This window comes from Petromyzon marinus, chromosome 8 (assembly GCF_048934315.1).
Source record: "Petromyzon marinus isolate PM22_M1 ecotype Great Lakes invasive population chromosome 8, UKy_Petmar_22M1.pri1.0, whole genome shotgun sequence".
Lineage (NCBI taxonomy): Eukaryota > Metazoa > Chordata > Hyperoartia > Petromyzontiformes > Petromyzontidae > Petromyzon > Petromyzon marinus.
The window spans coordinates 13,027,221-13,045,795 of record NC_133674.1 but is presented as its reverse complement, the minus strand read 5'-3'; the positions used below and the strand labels follow the sequence as shown (position 1 = coordinate 13,045,795).

General features: G+C 44.1%; 1 protein-coding gene across 2 annotated transcripts in view; it reads right to left on the bottom strand.

The window, feature by feature from the left end:
- LOC116940239 (palladin-like) overlaps window positions 1-16,114 on the bottom strand; it is a 138,747-nt gene extending 122,633 nt beyond the window's left edge. The window contains exons 1-2 of one of the 2 annotated variants that reach the window (XM_032949734.2): window positions 15,855-16,114; window positions 7,908-9,137 (exon numbers count right to left, since the gene is read on the bottom strand). In XM_032949734.2, the coding sequence (XP_032805625.2) occupies window positions 7,908-9,136 (1,229 nt within the window). In that variant the 5' untranslated portion in view covers window position 9,137; window positions 15,855-16,114. The remainder of the gene's footprint in view (window positions 1-7,907; window positions 9,138-15,854) is intronic. The other variant, XM_032949735.2, reaches the window with a different exon arrangement.
- Window positions 16,115-18,575: the final 2,461 nt, after the last annotated feature.

The window sequence follows — 18,575 nt, the reverse complement described above, 5'->3', positions numbered from 1 at the left end:
TGAGATGCCCCATTGTTTGAGGGGCGTTTTGTTTTATTATCCTCTCACCAGCTCAATACCACCTTGAGCCCTCCGACCACCATCTAACCCAATCTGAAGCAACACCCAGCTAAAAGCAACTGTCCTCCACTGCACAAATCTGTATAAGCCGACCCTTCCTTATCGCAAATCCAAAAGTAAATATTTCACATTCCGCAACTCCAATCACTGCCTTGGCCTCATGCCCCGCAGCTCCTATGCACTACATCGAACGCGCATGCACATATACAAACCACGTTTGTGGCAATGTGTTTACATATTCAATGTGTGCTGTCAGGATAATCGAGAAATTAAATGATGAATCGCCATGCAGTTGGGCTCATTTTCCTCCGTCAAGTAAACAGTATTTTTTAGGAAGTGCAGCTGTTGCGTTCGGGCTAAATGTGGGAAGTGACCCATCGACAGGTGTCCAATAAGTCAAGAGATGTCCCGGCAATTTGCTGGCTTCCATTCCCAGGCAGATATAACATGTTTCAGATGTCATTCCCAAAAACAATGTAAATCAGATGGAGATATTTATTTTCATGTGAACAGTGAGCTGTGAACCATTTGTGTCAGTTTTTGACTGAAACTATCAGCGATCCTGAGACACACTTGAAATTAAATATCTGACTAAGTGAAAGTCAGTTATAAATAGGATATGAAAATTTACAAAGTCATCATCAGCAGTCACAATCAATCCACTCCTGGATAAAGGTCACACCGAAACCATCTCTCACAGGCTCCCTATCTCCCTATGCATGCAACAATCACATCTCCTCTGTAACACAAACCGATTTCATAGGTCCATATCCACGGTGGTCATCATCTAGGGTGTATCACCTCCTTTGGCTGTCACTTTGTTTTTAGTCTTGACCACCAGCCATCGTCTCCACTAACAACGTGTCCTGCTCAAGCCCAATAAAAAAATGAAGTCACTATGGTGTATTTAACTTTTGTATGTCCTCTATTCTATGCATGTCTCTTCCCGTCTCTCAATATAATTCCAAGCATCCATCTCCCCTTGTTTCTTTGCGCACTTTTCAATTTGTTGTTTCTATTTTCTCTGTCAATGTTGATGTATACTGGAATAACAAAACATCTTTAAGCACTTTTCTAGGTTGATATACATGATTCATTTCAGTTTCTGAAACCACTCCAAACCTGCTCTTGTCCACTTCTTTATTTACAGCGGTCTTGACTGGGGGGGGCACCATCCGACAATGGTTGAGAAACACTGCTGTAGGCATATGATTCTGTTGCTTAGAGGTAGTCTGAAATTGAGCATCTCCTGATGTACACTTTTGATTTTATATATCTTGTTTTTTTGAGTAATTAGTTCTTCTAACATGGTGAATAAGAAACAAGATCATCTTGAGTCTACTTAACAAAACCCACATTGTTAGAGACGTAGAGCCTCTATCCTCAACAATTCAGCACAGGAAGTAATCGTAGGTTGATGTGATAGAAGTTGCACGTTAACATAACCTCACGAACAAACTGAAATATCACATTAATAATATTTATTTATAATGAATAATGTCTGACGTACTATACCTACGGTAGTTTTTGACTTAACTATCAGAAATCTTGAGACATTCTTGAAATTAAATACTGTATATGACAAACTCAAAGTCAGTTATAAATAGGATATGAATATTTAGAAAGTCACCATAATCTACCTATAGTAGATTATGTGAATGGTGTCTAGAAATAATACGTCATAGACTGATAAAATCAGAGAATAAATATTAAACATTGACTTTATATAACATGGACCTCACTCCAATGTAAATATATACAGTATATACATGTAAAGTTCAGCTTGACCAGGGGATTTAATTGCAAAGTGATTCTTTTACAGCTGAAGTCATAACTGGATGAGTGCTGTGAGTTTATCACTCAATGTTCCAAGCCATGCCTGGCTTCAGAGCTCTCTGCCAGACAGCATCTCAAATTCTGTGACAGTAATCAGCGTGCCACCCTTTACACATGGGGGATTGTAAACTTTCCACGACGCTCTTTAATCAGCGGGCCACTGTAACTCTTGCAGTACAGCCAAATAACTTTGCCTCAAAGTATGAAACTTAATTAATAACTAGGCATTTTATTTTTAAACTGTAATATTGCTTGGCCAGCTTTCTGCAGAAATCCAGCATTACGGGGCTGCATGCAAACGTTACAAACAAAATGTATGGTATATTGTGACACTGTGCCTTTCCTTGCAGATTTATTTTTTATTGTTCGTAATTGCATACAGGGGTAAACTATATATGTGTCTTTGAAAACAGCAAATCATACCAGCAGGACAGGTGTGAAATTAAACTTTCATTACAAATTTGGCAGCGAAATAATTGATGCAAGCAATTTGGAGGCCCTATAAATAAAACAGGTTCACACGCACCACCACGCACGAGCTGCCTGGTGCAATCCAAGCTTACAGTGCATCAAGACAAAAGGTCACGGTAGCTCACCAGCAGGGGAAAAAAAACGACAGCAGTAGGTTAAAGGGGGATGACTTTACTGGGGATGGGTGTAAGCTTAGCGGCCTCTCAAAAATTGCAAGAGGTGATTTATGTTTACTATGGGGAAGCATGGGGCCGACCGGCTTACGTGTCTTTGTGTAACCATTTCTCTGAACGGGCCTATACTCACCAGTTGCCGCTTATCGAACGACATCGTTACCAAAGGTCCAAATCTTCACCTGCTTTAACTGAAATTGTGATTTTTCTTTGTCGAGATTATTAAACCTATATATACGCCATGTTAATTTGCGACTAGGACATGGGCTCATTCGGGATTGGCCACCGAGCAGATGGAGTAGTTAAATCAGCTCGTGTGGAGGTGCCACGCGGATTATCACATTGCAGGAACGTGAGATAGGATGAGAGCTTCGGTAGGTATTATCCAACAGTGGATTGATCATGGCTGATGATAATGATGTTGATGAAGAGAATGTATTCACCATAATACGTATATGTTGTGTTTGTTGTTAACTTTAAAATAAGTGTACACATCATTATGTGAAGCGAGTCATAGTTCATATTGACAATACAAGCAGAAAAAAAAAACAAGTATACTGATGTTATTTGAGTGTAAATGGTAACATGTAATAAAGTGGAGCAAGTCACGATAGCATCCAACATCACATTCAGGGTAGAAACAAAACTCCTCCAGATACTTAGTGTGTGTCACCTGTAAATAAAGGTTCAGATAACTGATCACAGAGGTTTTTGTAGCCAATATGATGAACCATCATAGATTTTTTTTTATATATAGGTGAGGACCCGCAACGATCTGGCCAAATTTGTGTTTGTTAAGACCCTCCAACATTTGACACAGATATTAATGCCTTTATAGGCAGCAGGAATTTCTGTCACAACTCCTTCAGCAGCTTGGCTAATGTTTCAGCTGAGGAACTAGCTGACATAACCAGCATCCCTTCGTGTTCTAGTTCACTGAACATGTGTGTATGTGACTGTCTCAAAACATTTTACAAAAACAAAATCTACGCAATATATACGCTGCAGCAAATATATCAGCAAATAGCTTTGGAGTGATGTGTTTTGTTACGTGAGAAAAGGTGGTGGATGGTGATACGCACTCACAACTGACTGTTAAACATGAACGAATTTCAGGATGTCCATGGTCATTTAAATCAGCTTGCTACTCACCAGTTTAATTTTCATGAATATAATTTAAGGGAGCTACAGTATGATACCGTCGGGAAGCAGTGGCACAGTGGTTAACGCACTGCACTATGAACCCAGTGACCTGAGTTAGATTCCTGGCCACAGCTAACGTCAGTGGTGAGTGATATCTGAAGAGGTCCTGGACACTGCCTTCACTAGCGCTCACTGACCAGCATGGTGAAGTATGGTCAAACAACCCCCATATTCGACACAGCATGGGGAAAGCTTATTCCAGCAGTGGATTAACAAAAATAGTGTACATTATTAATAGCTGTAATATGGAATTTTGCCTTATCTGATTTTCATTATTTTGTTTAATTTAGACTGAATTGTTAAAGTAACCCTTGAACTTTGAGCCACGGTTTCACGTGTACTCATTAAACAGTATTAAACCAGTCCCATTAAACATTGACATTAACTACACAAACTGTACAGCTTATATGAAAAATATATATAAACCTTACCAATGAATACTGAATATCATTATCAACCATTTTATTTACACTGCTGGATGAAGGCTTGCCCATGTCGTTACCATCTTTCAATCCATCTCCTTCCCCACACATGCGCTGATTTCATTGTTTCATGTCCTCAATATTCTTGTGAGATGTTCCCTCCTTTAGCTGACATTCCATCACCGGCCTCGTCATCATCCCTTTGAGAAGTGTCTCCTGTCTAAGCCCACTTACTTCTCTTAACAGTCAATGCGACATCTCTTACTCGTGTTTGATCTCTGATCCATTTCGTCCTCTTTCCGTCTGTCCGGGAGTACAATTCCAAGCCTGAATTTCGCTATGCTTCTTGAAGCACTTTTCATCTTTTGTAAACGTTCATGTTTCTCATCCGTGTCACAGCAGGCAAACATGGACTACTTGAAAACGTTCAATTTGCACAGGGGAATACTGCAGATACCCAAACAGTATATAATGTCTGCACCTCATAATGTGAATGTCCTCAAAATGTTTACGCTTTTTTACCGATGCAGACCTCAATATGTTTCATACTACATTTCTTAGGAAAACATCTGCATACCTGTCAACCCCTCATCAGTGCCATACCTTATTACAGACCAATCCAGACCTTATTGGTCACCCCGTGCCCCTTATAAATCTCAACATTAATCCTCCAAAATCCCATCACAAGGGAGAAACACAAAAAATAGACAACGTCATTGTCTGCCCGTATTGAAACGGCTGTACGCCGTACGGACCTGAAAACTCAATGTCCGTGTACAAGAATACGGTGTTAAACCACGTGGGTTGACAGGTGTGCACTCGACTACCTGCGAAAGGTGGCCATGTGTACACACATGCCCAAGCACGACCGCCTAGGCTTTCGTGTTGGTTGCCTCAGCTCGGGGTACTCCATCTCCGTCAGGTAGGGCACTGATAAGGGGTGCGTCGTGTGGTGAGTGTACTAGTGGTGAGTGTACTAGTGGTGAGTGTACTAGTGGTGAGTGTAGTGGTCAATGTACTCGTGTTGGGTGTACAAGTGGTGAGTGTACTAGTGGTGAGTGTACTAGTGGTGAGTGTAGTGGTCAATGTACTCGTGTTGGGTGTACAAGGGGTGAGTGTACTAGTGGTGAGTGTACTAGTGGTGAGTGTACTAGTGGTGAGTGTACTAGTGGTGAGTGTAGTGGTCAATGTACTCGTGTTGGGTGTACAAGGGGTGAGTGTACTAGTGGTGAGTGTACTAGTGGTGAGTGTACTAGTGGTGAGTGTACTAGTGGTGAGTGTAGTGGTCAATGTACTCGTGTTTGGTGTACAAGGGGTGAGTGTACTAGTGGTGAGTGTACTAGTGGTGAGTGTACTAGTGGTGATTGTCCATTTGTTTGTTTTTCTCCCTTGTGATGGGACTTAGGATGATCATGGAGATTTATAAGGGGCATTGGGTCACCAATAAGGTCTGAATTGGTATGTAATAAGGTAGGGCACTGATAAGGCATTGGCGGGTATGTAGTGGTGAGTGTAGTGGTGGGTGTAGTGGTGGGTGTAGTGGTGAGTGTAGTGGTGAGTGTAGTGGTGAGTGTAGTGGTGAGTGTAGTGGTGAGTGTACTGGTGGGTGTAGTGGTGGGTGTAGTGGTGGGTGTAGTGGTGAGTGTAGTGGTGGGTGTAGTGGTGAGTGTAGTGGTGAGTGTAGTGGTGAGTGTACTGGTGGGTGTAGTGGTGGGTGTAGTGGTGGGTGTAGTGGTGAGTGTAGTGGTGGGTGTAGTGGTGAGTGTAGTGGTGAGTGTAGTGGTGGGTGTAGTGGTGAGTGTAGTGGTGAGTGTAGTGGTGAGTGTACTGGTGGGTGTAGTGGTGAGTGTAGTGGTGGGTGTAGTGGTGGGTGTAGTGGTGGGTGTAGTGGTGAGTGTAGTGGTGGGTGTAGTGGTGAGTGTAGTGGTGAGTGTAGTGGTGGGTGTAGTGGTGAGTGTAGTGGTGAGTGTAGTGGTGAGTGTAGTGGTGAGTGTACTGGTGGGTGTAGTGGTGAGTGTAGTGGTGGGTGTAGTGGTGGGTGTAGTGGTGAGTGTAGTGGTGGGTGTAGTGGTGAGTGTAGTGGTGAGTGTAGTGGTGGGTGTAGTGGTGGGTGTAGTGGTGGGTGTAGTGGTGAGTGTAGTGGCGAGTGTAGTAGTGGGTGTAGTGGTGAGTGTAGTGGTGGGTGTAGTGGTGAGTGTAGTGGTGGGTGTAGTGGTGAGTGTACTGGTGGGTGTAGTGGTGGGTGTAGTGGTGAGTGTAGCGGTGGGTGTAGTGGTGGGTGTAGTGGTGAGTGTAGTGGTGGGTGTAGTGGTGAGTGTAGTGGTGAGTGTACTGGTGGGTGTAGTGGTGGGTGTAGTGGTGGGTGTAGTGGTGAGTGTAGTGGTGAGTGTAGTGGTGAGTGTAGTGGTGGGTGTAGTGGTGGGTGTAGTGGTGAGTGTAGTGGCGAGTGTAGTGGCGAGTGTAGTGGTGGGTGTAGTGGTGAGTGTAGTGGTGAGTGTAGTGGTGGGTGTAGTGGTGAGTGTAGTGGTGGGTGTAGTGGTGGATGTAGTGGTGGGTGTAGTGGTGGATGTAGTGGTGAGTGTAGTGGTGGGTGTAGTGGTGGGTGTAGTGGTGGGTGTAGTGGTGAGTGTAGTGGTGGATGTAGTGGTGGATGTAGTGGTGAGTGTAGTGGTGAGTGTAGTGGTGGGTGTAGTGGTGAGTGTAGTGGTGGGTGTAGTGGTGAGTGTAGTGGTGAGTGTAGTGGTGGGTGTAGTGGTGAGTGTAGTGGTGGGTGTAGTGGTGAGTGTAGTGGTGAGTGTAGTGGTGAGTGTAGTGGTGGGTGTAGTGGTGAATGTAGTGGTGGGTGTAGTGGTGAGTGTAGTGGTGAGTGTAGTGGTGGATGTAATGGTGAGTGTAGTGGTGAGTGTAGTGGTGGGTGTAGTGGTGAGTGTAGTGGTGAGTGTAGTGGTGGGTGTAGTGGTGAATGTAGTGGTGAGTGTAGTGGTGAGTGTAGTGGTGGGTGTAGTGGTGAGTGTAGTGGTGGGTGTAGTGGTGGGTGTAGTGAAGGGTGTAGTGGTGAGTGTAGTGGTGAGTGTAGTGGTGAGTGTAGTGGTGGGTGTAGTGTTGGGTGTAGTGGTGGGTGTAGTGGTGGATGTAGTGGTGGGTGTAGTGGTGAGTGTAGTGGTGGGTGTAGTGGTGATTGTCTATGTGTGCTTCTCGCTTGTGATGGGACGCTGTATGATGAATGTTGAGATGTATAAAGGGGCCGTCCATAAATGACGTCACGCGATTTAGGACGATTTTTGCCTCCCTCCCCTCAAATATGACGTCACAAAGCTCTGCCTCCCCTACCCAAAACCATATTTCCATTTTGAAAATAAAACATGCTTCAAATCGCTTTAAACGATTGTCATTGTAGTGCGTATTTAATGTGGCGCTGCACTCTGATGTTGTAGGAGAAAACATAAAAAAGAAGTCTATTTAATTAAGTAGAACGTGTTGTCTATATTTATTTAAAGTTGCGAATTTTGATGTGACGTCACATTTCTCAACCCCCCCCCTCCTCTTGTCAGACATCGTCACAAATATCTGACCTCCCCCCCACCCCAGGTGCGTGACGTCATTTATGGACGGCCCCAAAGGGCACGGTGGTGGGTGGGGGTGTAACCAACAAGGTCTGAATTGCTCCGTAACAACAAGCTAAGACACCGTGACAGGGGGGGGGGGGGTGGGTCACGAGCCACCGACGGGCGGCGACTCTCACCTGACGGACGGGGCGGGCGCGCCGCTGACCCGGCAGTCGAGCTGCACTCGGCTGCCCTCGGGCACCTCGCGGCTCTTCAGCTTGGTGGTGAAGCGTGGCGGCTCCCTCGCGAGGGGCGACGTCGCGGCGTCCCCAGACCTCGGCTCGACCGCCTGCTGCTGCTGCGCTGACGCCGCCACCACCGCCGCCACCGCTGTCTCGACGCTGTTCTCCAGCTGCTGCTGGTTGGGAAACTCGCGCTGAGCACTCGCCTCTTGATGTTGGTGTTGGTGGTGCTGGTGCTGCTGCTGGTGGTCGTTGTGGTTCGAATCTTGCTTCGCGTCGAAATCTTCTTGACAGGTGGTGGGCTCGGTTGGCTTGTGGACATCCTGCTGCTGCTGCTGGATGTAGTCACACAATGAGTTCTGGTCCTCCTGCTGCTGTGGCAACACCTCTTGCTGCTGCTGCTGCTGTTGCTGCTGCTGCGCCTGCTGCTGCTGCTGTTGCCGCATTTGAAACAGCTGCTCCTTGGACTGCACGCGGATCCTCTCGACGGGCGCAGGAGCCGTGGGCCCCTGCTTCGGACAATCCATCGCCTGGCAGATGTCCTCCGTCGAGACGTGGCCCCCACGGCCCGCACGCCTCCCTCTGTTTCGCCCGCCTCTCCGCGGCGGGCCCGACTTGAACAGGGATGAGAGTTCTTCGATCAGCGCTGCCGCGTTGTGCTTCGAGTCTGTCTCGCTGCCCACGGATTTCCCCACGCCCTGCTTCTGCTGGCCGAACCCGGCGCCTTCACTGCCACGGATGGCCGACGGCCGATAGGCGCTGCAACTTGTGTCTATCGACCCGCTTTGCCTCTGCTGAGCTCGGCTGGGGGATTCGTCGTCGCTCGTGACAGGCTGGCAGCTGTTGAGTGTTCTCTCGGGTTCTTGGGCTTCATTCTGTTGGAGGACCCTATCCATGTTTTGGAGGTCCTGTCTTGGCAAAGATTCTCTGGGACCCAGTATGGCCTGGCATGCTGCATTTGGTCTGCTCGTGGAGCCGAGCACATCTTCAGCTGAGGGGCAACCGATGGCCTCCCGGGCGAGGTCAACGCTCTTGTTGAGCTCGTCTTGGCTTAGGAACGCCGACAGGTCTGGGAAGAATTCCTGGTCTCCCGTGTGGCCTTGGGCGTCGCTCTGATGCCGTTCCCATTGCTGTGTCCCAGGTGAATGCCCTGGGATTCCTGGGTTTGTGTTTCCTTCTTGCATACTGTAATAAAAGCGAGACAAAAACGCGACAACTTGAAACTCACTTTACCATTATTGTGTTGCATCCAATTGTTCTGACACAATAGTACCATGCAAACGAGGAAACGTAAATAAACACGTTTTTCAGGTAGTGTTATATTTTTTTTACAGATAAATGCCAAGTTTAAAACATAAAATAAGTAAAATAAGCACCTTTTACATTTTATGATGTTTTATGAATAGCAATTGTAAATAAACTCATCCATTTTACATCCATTCCATAAACATTTGTTAATTTACTCATCATATTTCATATTATGGAAAAAAAATATCTAAGGAACTATTGACATTGTCAACACCATTTATTTTTATCTCGGCAACACATGTAGCCAGTAGTTATCGCCTACGCAAATGCTAAGTTTAAACTCGATTCGAAGCTTTCGTGACTGCAGGAATTACTCTTTGGTTCTTTCAGCAAAGTCACGTAGAAAATAAAATTAAATAATAATAGAATACGACGTTTCGATTGCAACACAAGCAACCGTCATCAGGCAAGAATGAATGAGAAAAACAAACAGTTTAGTTGCGAAAGAGAAAACAAAAGTCAGCGCAAACTTTTGAACGACCACTGCGGTCCATTTAAACTACGGTTAGGCGTTAACCTTTACAATACCGTGATTGTATTGAGCTACACCTGGGAGCGGAAGTGAGCACATTCTGAAAGAGGATAATTGCTCTCCACCACAGTTGGACGCTGGAAAGGTCACCGATGCACATGCCGCGACTGCTGCGCGAATTACAGACAGTGTTCACTTACTCCATAATGAGTGCTCTTTCCGTGTGAATTCGTGCCAATTATTTGGCTCGCTGGTGCACGTTAGACTCCTCAGAAGTTTTAAAAAAATGCCTTCGCCCGAACAATTCATACTCTGAGCACACGTGTCTTGACCTCCAAAACCAGACCCATTGTACACAAAAAAATGTCCCCTTTTAATCTTGAAGACGTGTATTCGACCTGTGGCTAAGCGCTGCCATGGGTTTCACATTTCATAGCGAATAACTCATTACTTTCATATTCACGCCTGACACATGGACACACAATGTGAACTACTCATAGAAGCATGGAATGCCAGTGATGTGGTGTAACGCGCGGTGGGCGGAATCAGGCGTTCCAATGTGGAGGATGATAAGGAAAAGGGCTGGTGAGAGCCGGCGAGATGCTGACACAAATGAAAAAGGCAAGTCCCATGAATCTGAAATGTTCTTTTGTAAGACCGTATCAGTGCTCGCCATTGACCAGATGTGTACGCTGCATACCGCAGAGCGGATCGTTGTGTCCACGAACGTGATTTATTGCCATCGTTGCTTTTAAGTTGAAAATCCTATACTTTTTGCTCTAAATCATCTCCTAGAAATAATGCATGCTTCACGTTTAAGTAACAACAGAAATGCACCAAGTGTTGTGTCGTACACGCCTCTAGGTGAGAGGTGGTAGGTAAAAGGGCCAGCCCTGCAATTTTGCGCTCATGCCACTCCTGGCAGAACGGCCTGCGCTAGGAGGATATCTATGGTATTTGGCCTACTTTTTTTTTCAAAACTATCCAGACATCGTGGAAGAGAGATACCCACACTCTACCCCACCACGTGCAACCTGCCCATCTACTAACTGTGGCGTGACCATTGATCCTGCTGGGTGGACAGAGGTGGGGTATTTAAGAAACTTGCCGCATTGTTTCAAACGAACCAACGACCCTCTCGATGTTTATGCGACAGCTCATCTAAAAATTGTAGGATGTGCCATTCCTGGCTTCATTGTGGTTTCACTATTGGAGCTATGTAAACACGGTTGGCATCTCTGATTAGTCACCATCACTCTGCACAGGTTGGCTATGTACGGCTTGTCAATGGGTTTTTGCACCTCCGATTCGGACCTCCAATTTAGCACAGCTGGCTACGTACGGTGCGAAAGAAGTTCAAAATACGTAAAAAAAAGTTGTGAATTCTCATTGAAAAATAAAATGGAGTTGCGCAATGAAACAAGACTAATATCACACTGGTTAAAAAATCGTCTTATAGTGTCATGCAATAGTAAAATTAGGCTGTTTGTACTGTTGGATAGCCATGTTAATGCTATTCATGTTTACACAGATAAAACTGCAATTCTTGGCGTTGTGCACATTGCAGTGTTTTGTCAGCACTGCAGCACGTTCATGTGCAAACTCCCAGTGATGTGTTACTCAACTTCTGAGCGAATGCCACAGCAGAATCCTCACCCTTTCTGGCAAATCATGTGCTCTTACTCCAGTTACAAAACCACAGCACATTAACGTTAGATGATACAAGGGCAATCCTTTGGCACACTCACAGATGAAATTCCAGCAATGCTTGTAAACACCCAATATTAACAAGCATACAAAACAAATTAATAGTACAAGGCATTTCCTCTCTACAAATGTGGTTTTTGGTCATGAGACAAGACTCCGCATGTTATTTTCTTAAATTGCCATATCTTCATTATCAGCCATGATCTATTAATTTCTGGATGAAGGCTGCCACAATGTCGTCACCATCTGTAATGGAACTGCGATGCAACAATCCATGTAGCCCTTGCACACAAGCTGCCTTCATCACTCCATCTCCTCGGTGGATGTGCTATGAGTCATGTTCCATCCGATTGGCTGCCACTCTGCTCTTAATATCGACCACTGGCCATCTTCCCTTCCAACAACGTGTACTGCCCAAAGCCTGCAATGTGATGTCTTTAACTTGTAAATGTTCGATAATCCTCGTGTCCCTCTCTATGCTTCTTTGTGCACTTTTAAAGCTTCATGAATCAATGTTGATTATTATTATCAATATCCATGTTTCTGATGCATATGTCATAACAGGTAATATACGCTGGTTAAATATGCTCTTCTTGAGATATATTAGTATGTTGCTGTTCATCATTAAATCATTTTTTTCGAAAGCACTCCAAACTTCTATCATCTTATTTCATTATATTGATCCCGCTCTGCTTCCAATAACTGATTAGATACACATCGTGTGATGTATATCATCACACGATGTGTATATAATACACATATTCGTTTCCTGCCTTCACTCACTCTCCTGTCCGATGCGTTTCTCATCGTTTATAGAAAGTGTTGGAATTAGCTTACGTATTTATTTTGAACTTCTTTCACACCGAACAAAGCCAACCGTGCTAATCGGAGGTGCGGGGACGGACAGCAAAATAAACACAAAATACCCCGATGCGTTTTCCAGTTGTGCAAACTTCGCGTGAGACTTTTTTTTCCTCATATTTATCTTGAGCCTTCTTCTTTATGAAGTTCTTCAAATAATTTCCCGTAGTTCATTTCCGTTGGTGGTTGTAGTTATAATACAATTCAATTTCAGTGGCTTTTATAATAATGCTGTATATTTCAATTGGTAGTCATAATGGAAAAAAAACATTTTATAAATGACATGTTTTAAACCCCATTGAATTTTTTTTTAACACCTACAATGAGATTGTATGAAGAATGCATCACAATACAAGTGACAAGGAGAGTCAAACAAGACGACACAATTTCGCTGAAGTTATTCACAGCGACAGTAGAATAGATTTGATTCGAAGCTTTCGTGACTGCAGGAATTACTCTTTGGTTCTTTCGGTAAAATCACGTAGAAAGAAAATAAATTAAATTATAGAACAGAATGGTATTCTAATAGAATGGTCTTCTATTATTTAATTTATTTCTTTCTACGTGACTTTACCGAAAGAACCAAAGAGTAGAATAGATTTTCAGAATATTGGATTTGAGTGATGACGACACAAATATAAGTAGATAAAATGTGAATCATTGAACTTTGTACGTCCTTAAAACACATTTAAAAAAACGTGTTGTTTATTGTACAAAACGTTAAGTTTGTTGTCAAATATAATGAGTTATACTATGAGATATTGGTGGCAGCAGCAGTGTTGCATTGTGTAGAGCACTGTGCTGTTCACCCGGCAACCTGAGATGTATTCACAGCAGCGGCTAACATTCAATATCCTAACGGGTCCTGAGTCACCACTTCGCCAACCTGCACTCGCTAGCATGGTGAAGTATCGTTAAGCAACCTCCATGACCGACACAGTGTGGGGATGCTTTCATCTAACATTGGATTGACAAAGGGCTGAACATTATTCAAGTATTGTATACAGGGTTTTTTTTTAAATTGAAAATGTATGTGTTTTCAGCACGTGCCATTCGACACAATTGGCCACATGTTATAGGCAGTAATTGTAATAGGATTAAAGAGCCCACATACGGCATTGATTAAAAAAAAATGTTCCATAACATCACACAATCCCATGAGGAAGTATGGAGCATGAGAGAGCTGAGGTCACTTCCTAACCACGCAAACGCTTCTACTCCCCTGCCATCACTGTCAAGATCCCAAAATTCCTGGTTACCAAATGCTCTTCATCCTTATCAGTGGGAATTCCTATTTTGTGAAAGCACCTCATGGAAAATTAACCAACACCTATACTTAGACAACTCCCTGCGGGAATGTGCAGCTAAGCAAATACTGTGTGTACTGTAGGTGGCGTGCTGAAATTGTACTGAAGGTTGTGAATTTCAGTTTTTTGGAACTACTGATATTTGGATGTTGCTATATCGGAAGACTAAATCTAGTCCAGGCAGGAGGCCAATACGCTACCCAGTGCTCAGTAATTATCCCACATTAACTTGCGCACACCTGCTATACAGGCAACATGGGCTGCAATCTTTTTGAATTAAATGTGCCAGATTTAATATTGAATAATTGTTCATAAAAGGTACCCTTCGTGAAAAAATGTCAGAAGCACCTTAAATGAAAAAGGAACACACGCAATAAACATTTAAAAGACAATGGGAGACGAAAATAATTCACCTTCTTTGTTTTGGCAGAAGGTAGGTGTGTCATTCACGGACTGCAAGTTATATTACTGCTTATCACTCATACACGTGCACGTAACATCTTCATAGAAATATTATATGTCCATGTGTTTTCTTTTCAGATGTGCTGTAACCACTTACATTAACGTGAATATTTTAAAATAGACTTCCAATGCATACTGTTATAAATACACTATTGCAAATTGACGTATGTATATAACAAGCCACTTCCGTGCGACAATTGACATGGCGTGAACCCAAGGGGCAGCAGAAGACGCGCGCAATAATTTTTAGACACACCGCTGGGGGCAACAGAAAATTACGCAACAAAGGAGCAGACGTTGCAGAGTAATGTCAGCCGATTTATTCACCACCACCACCACCACGATTCCTTTTGAAACACAAAACCTCGATGCAAGGGACTTGTTTGTCAGAAAAAATATCCCAAAATACTTGGTGACACGAGGAACCAGGCTAAATCAGCCACTCTGTGCCCCGCCCGCCCGCCGGCGGTATATTCCCGCTCCACGGCGGCCTAAAACATTCTAAATTTACCTGAAGAGACGTAGGGGACATCTCCTCATGACTTTTGTTTACTCTTACACGAGCAACTTGTTGAGGGCTTATTCAAAAAGGGCACGTTTACGCACGCCTGCTTGTGTCAATTTAAGTTCAAGAAGGGCAGAAAATGCCTACGGTGCAGTCTTTCTCCCCCCCCCCCGCTCCCCTTTGGCGTCAGCTGTCGTGTGCATTACTCTGCTGCAGGTCGTCGGCTATATTTAGCACCCCCCCCCCCCACCGATATCGCTTTACTTCTGGAACTCCAGAACCACCAGAAGAAGGCAGTGATCGAGCGCTGCGGTGCCGCGCGGTAGAACAAAAAAAAGAGCCGCTCTCGAACTCGCTGAAAGTGACCAGCTCCAGCGCACGCGCGCGCCACTTCGTCCCCGGAGGTGGTGGTGGTGGTGGTGGTGGCGGGGAGGGAGAGATAGCGGGCGGCGTGGTGGAACCTCGGCGGCGATAGGGGGGCAGGGGGGAGAGATGTTTGCGCGAGCGACGGGGGAGCACGAGTCGTTGGGGAGGGGGTGAGGGAAATGCCGCACGTGCCTCTGGAGTGGCGGCTCCACGCGTACCGATTCCAGGCCACCGGATAAAAATATAGCCACTAAGCAGCGCGCCGTGTGCCTTTTACTAATGGACAGTTGCAAAGAGACAGCCGACAATATTAAGATTTGTTTTTCAATGTATATAATGACTCATTAAAAAAAAATTATTTGACGTTGACACCATACAATGCATTATTATGAGTTGCAACTTACTGTCATTGCTATGATTTACATTTTCTAGAGCTGTATATTAATTGAGGATGATATTCCTGTGTTGTTGCGCGGAACACTTTAATATTTTGTAACTTTCTTTTGAATGAACACCTCCAAATAATGTGAATACTTTAACAAAAAAATTGCATTGTAATTGGTCAAGTAACTCAACACTGTTAAAATTAATGCCAAGACAAATTATCCAAAAGCACCCCTAAGTCATGTAAATGTGAACCATCTTCAGGACCTGGAGGCGAGGCTCTGCTGCTGATGCGGTGACAGAGTTAAATGCCATGGGTATAAAGTGCCAAAACAAAACATCCAAAAAACGTCACGTCCACATAAAATATGATTGACTGGTACAAACATTTTCAATTTCAATCTACTTCTCTTTCCTTTCAAATAGATGGAAATAGAAAGTAAACCACAGACACGATTACCATAAACATCCCAAACATTGCACCGCGCACATGATGCATCCCAAAGAGGCGAACCAGCCAAGCGGTTTACCTGATGTCGTCTCAGTATTGCCAAGCGGTGGATCAACGTCCTGCACCCTTGTGGATCCAGCTGTCCGACTGCTCGTCAAACAAAAAACTTGACGGTCACCGAAGCGTAAACTTCACCTCTTGTTTAGGCTTCTACACTTTCAGATCAGCCCTGCGCACAATCGTGGCCAGCGCTCATGAAACTCTGGCGAGCTGGAGGCTTAGGCTCTGCCGCCGATACCGTGACTTCGCGTCACTCCACTGACGGCCGCGGTTATTTTGGGAAGGTGCTTATGGCTGTGGTCCACGGGGTACGGAGGTAGACTTCCATCTCATTGGCCGAAGCTGTGGGGGTAAGAACAGCAGTTGGTGTCACTGGCAGAGGCGACCACATCAGAGGAATCGTTTACTGAACGGCACGCGCGCACGCGCACACACACAGACCGAGAATTGTCTCTTGTTTTGAACAAAGTGAATCATCCACTATATCAACCGAAACTATTCAAGAAAGTCGCGAGTCGCTTTTTTGATGTATACGCTGGGGTGTTGAACATCGTTGACACTGATCCATCGATTTCCGAGTGCACTGCATGATGGAACTCGGAGCGTTCAAGTCAGTCGTAAAAGTCCAAAGCCATCGATGAGGAGGAGATTCATTCGTCAGAATTTGACTAACACATTTACATGTTATTGTTGTAAACGTCACAATTTGACCGTTTAAAGTGCAATTACCATTGATCATAATGCTTCTTATCTGTACATACATAGAAACCATCTCGGTCTCAACAAACAAACACGTCTTCATGTCTCACTAATAGACACACTAATCAATAACTGCACTGCTGAACGTAACCATCAGCATACCGGAAAGAAATGAATGTTCCTGTTACATGCAAATGTACTTAGGTAAGTGCCTTGTGATAAGACGTTATGTTATCAGCCGATGTCACTCAGCTAAAGAAAAAACGGATGTGGTTACACGTTTCCATTAAAAGATTAAAAGTCATCCATGCACGATATTTTTTTCATAGGGCATTCCAGAAGTAAATTGACAATTACATTAACGTAATGCATATGATGTGTATTACAATGAAGTGAAACACTTATAAACTTATTTACGTAATTTTTTAAATATGTTTGTTTGATCAAAGGAGATTACCCAAAATGTTGGTGCATTTTCTGTATATTGTTTCGTAATTAAGCAGTGGTCATGAGGACGGTGGTAAAGCATTTTCAGCCTTTGATTGCACACCATGACTGCCAAGGCAGGCAAGTCGCTTATGTTTTACCGCAAAATACAGTACTTGTGTGGCATTGTGTCCAATAGTGTATCACTAACGTTATTTACACACATAGCAATCAAAACTTGAATCAAATGATCGAGTAAAAAAAACACACCCTTTGGAAAGCATACTTACATATTCTAAGCAATGTGTAAAATCGATACAGTGAAGTATGTGAACACTTCATTGCAATTATAACTCACATTAGGGACACACAGGATCAATGCATGTGTTGTACCAGCATCACAAGTAACTATAGCTTCACGGGAAGGGTTAAAATTGGCCAGTCTGATCATTATAATACGTGTATAAACGACAGGCAGGGGCATCTTTATCTAATCTGTTTGTTAAGCGCTAAAAGCCCGGTCGGTGAGTGCACTCAATTGTTTGCGTGGAGGTGACACTTCAATTCTGCAGCTCAAACATGTTTGCCATTTGCTCTAAATGTATTTATCTACAGAGATATGCTAAGACATGCAGTTAAGCCACTTTGCACAGAGAGGAGCTGTCAGTGTCTTGAATTTAGTAAAATGCAGTTCGCGTTATATGCATTCAGAGCAAATGTGTTCCTTCTAAGAATAGCGCGTGCATATTAATAGAATTAAGTTTGAAGCGGCGCGGGTAAACAGCACAAGATAAGTAGAAAATGAGCACGTCATCAGCACACACGTGAATGTGTCGGTCACCTGAGACGACGGTCCATGGGTTTTTTTTACAAAGATAGAAAATAACAGTGGCCAGTGGTGGAGTGCCGAGGTTTCCTGATATTTATCCTCATCTGTCCTGTGAGAATCCTGTTTATAAATAAACGCCGCCGCCGCCGTGTTCATTGGCCCCAGTTCAGGCGAGTCGTCTCCCCCACGTTGGAGCCCTCCAGGTGCCTCAATGCCTCCAAAAATCGGTGAAAAGGGTCAAAGTAAAGAAACAAAAAAGATCTCGGAGATTTTTTGCTCTCCTTCTTCTTGATCATAATTTGCCCCCAAAAGCCCCCACACAGCAGCTTTTTTTTTACAGTTATATGCTATCCCATTCGTTGACAAAACAAGTGTGGAGAATGGTCTGATGGGCTACGTTTTGCGATACCGGCTCCACTGTGATTCTTCTTACCCAATTTACATTCTCCCCCTTCACCCACCGCAATACACGCTCACGCCGCATAAATGCGACCTATCGACCTCACCCGATTACCCACAAGGCCGTTATTATAATAGATATTGAGGGGGGACACATCCCCCCCCAATATTCAAATATGCTCAAAATGTCCCCCCCCCAATATATTGCTATAAAATAGATTTCTGTTTATATGATTGTGGTTATGGTTGTACTTTATTAATCCCTAATCTCTGCCATGACATACAATGAAACAAGAAAATGTAAAAAAGAAAAAACAGAGCAATGTAATACAATACACCATTAGACATTATTGAAAGAAAAAAAAGTCCATCCTATGTGTTAGTGAA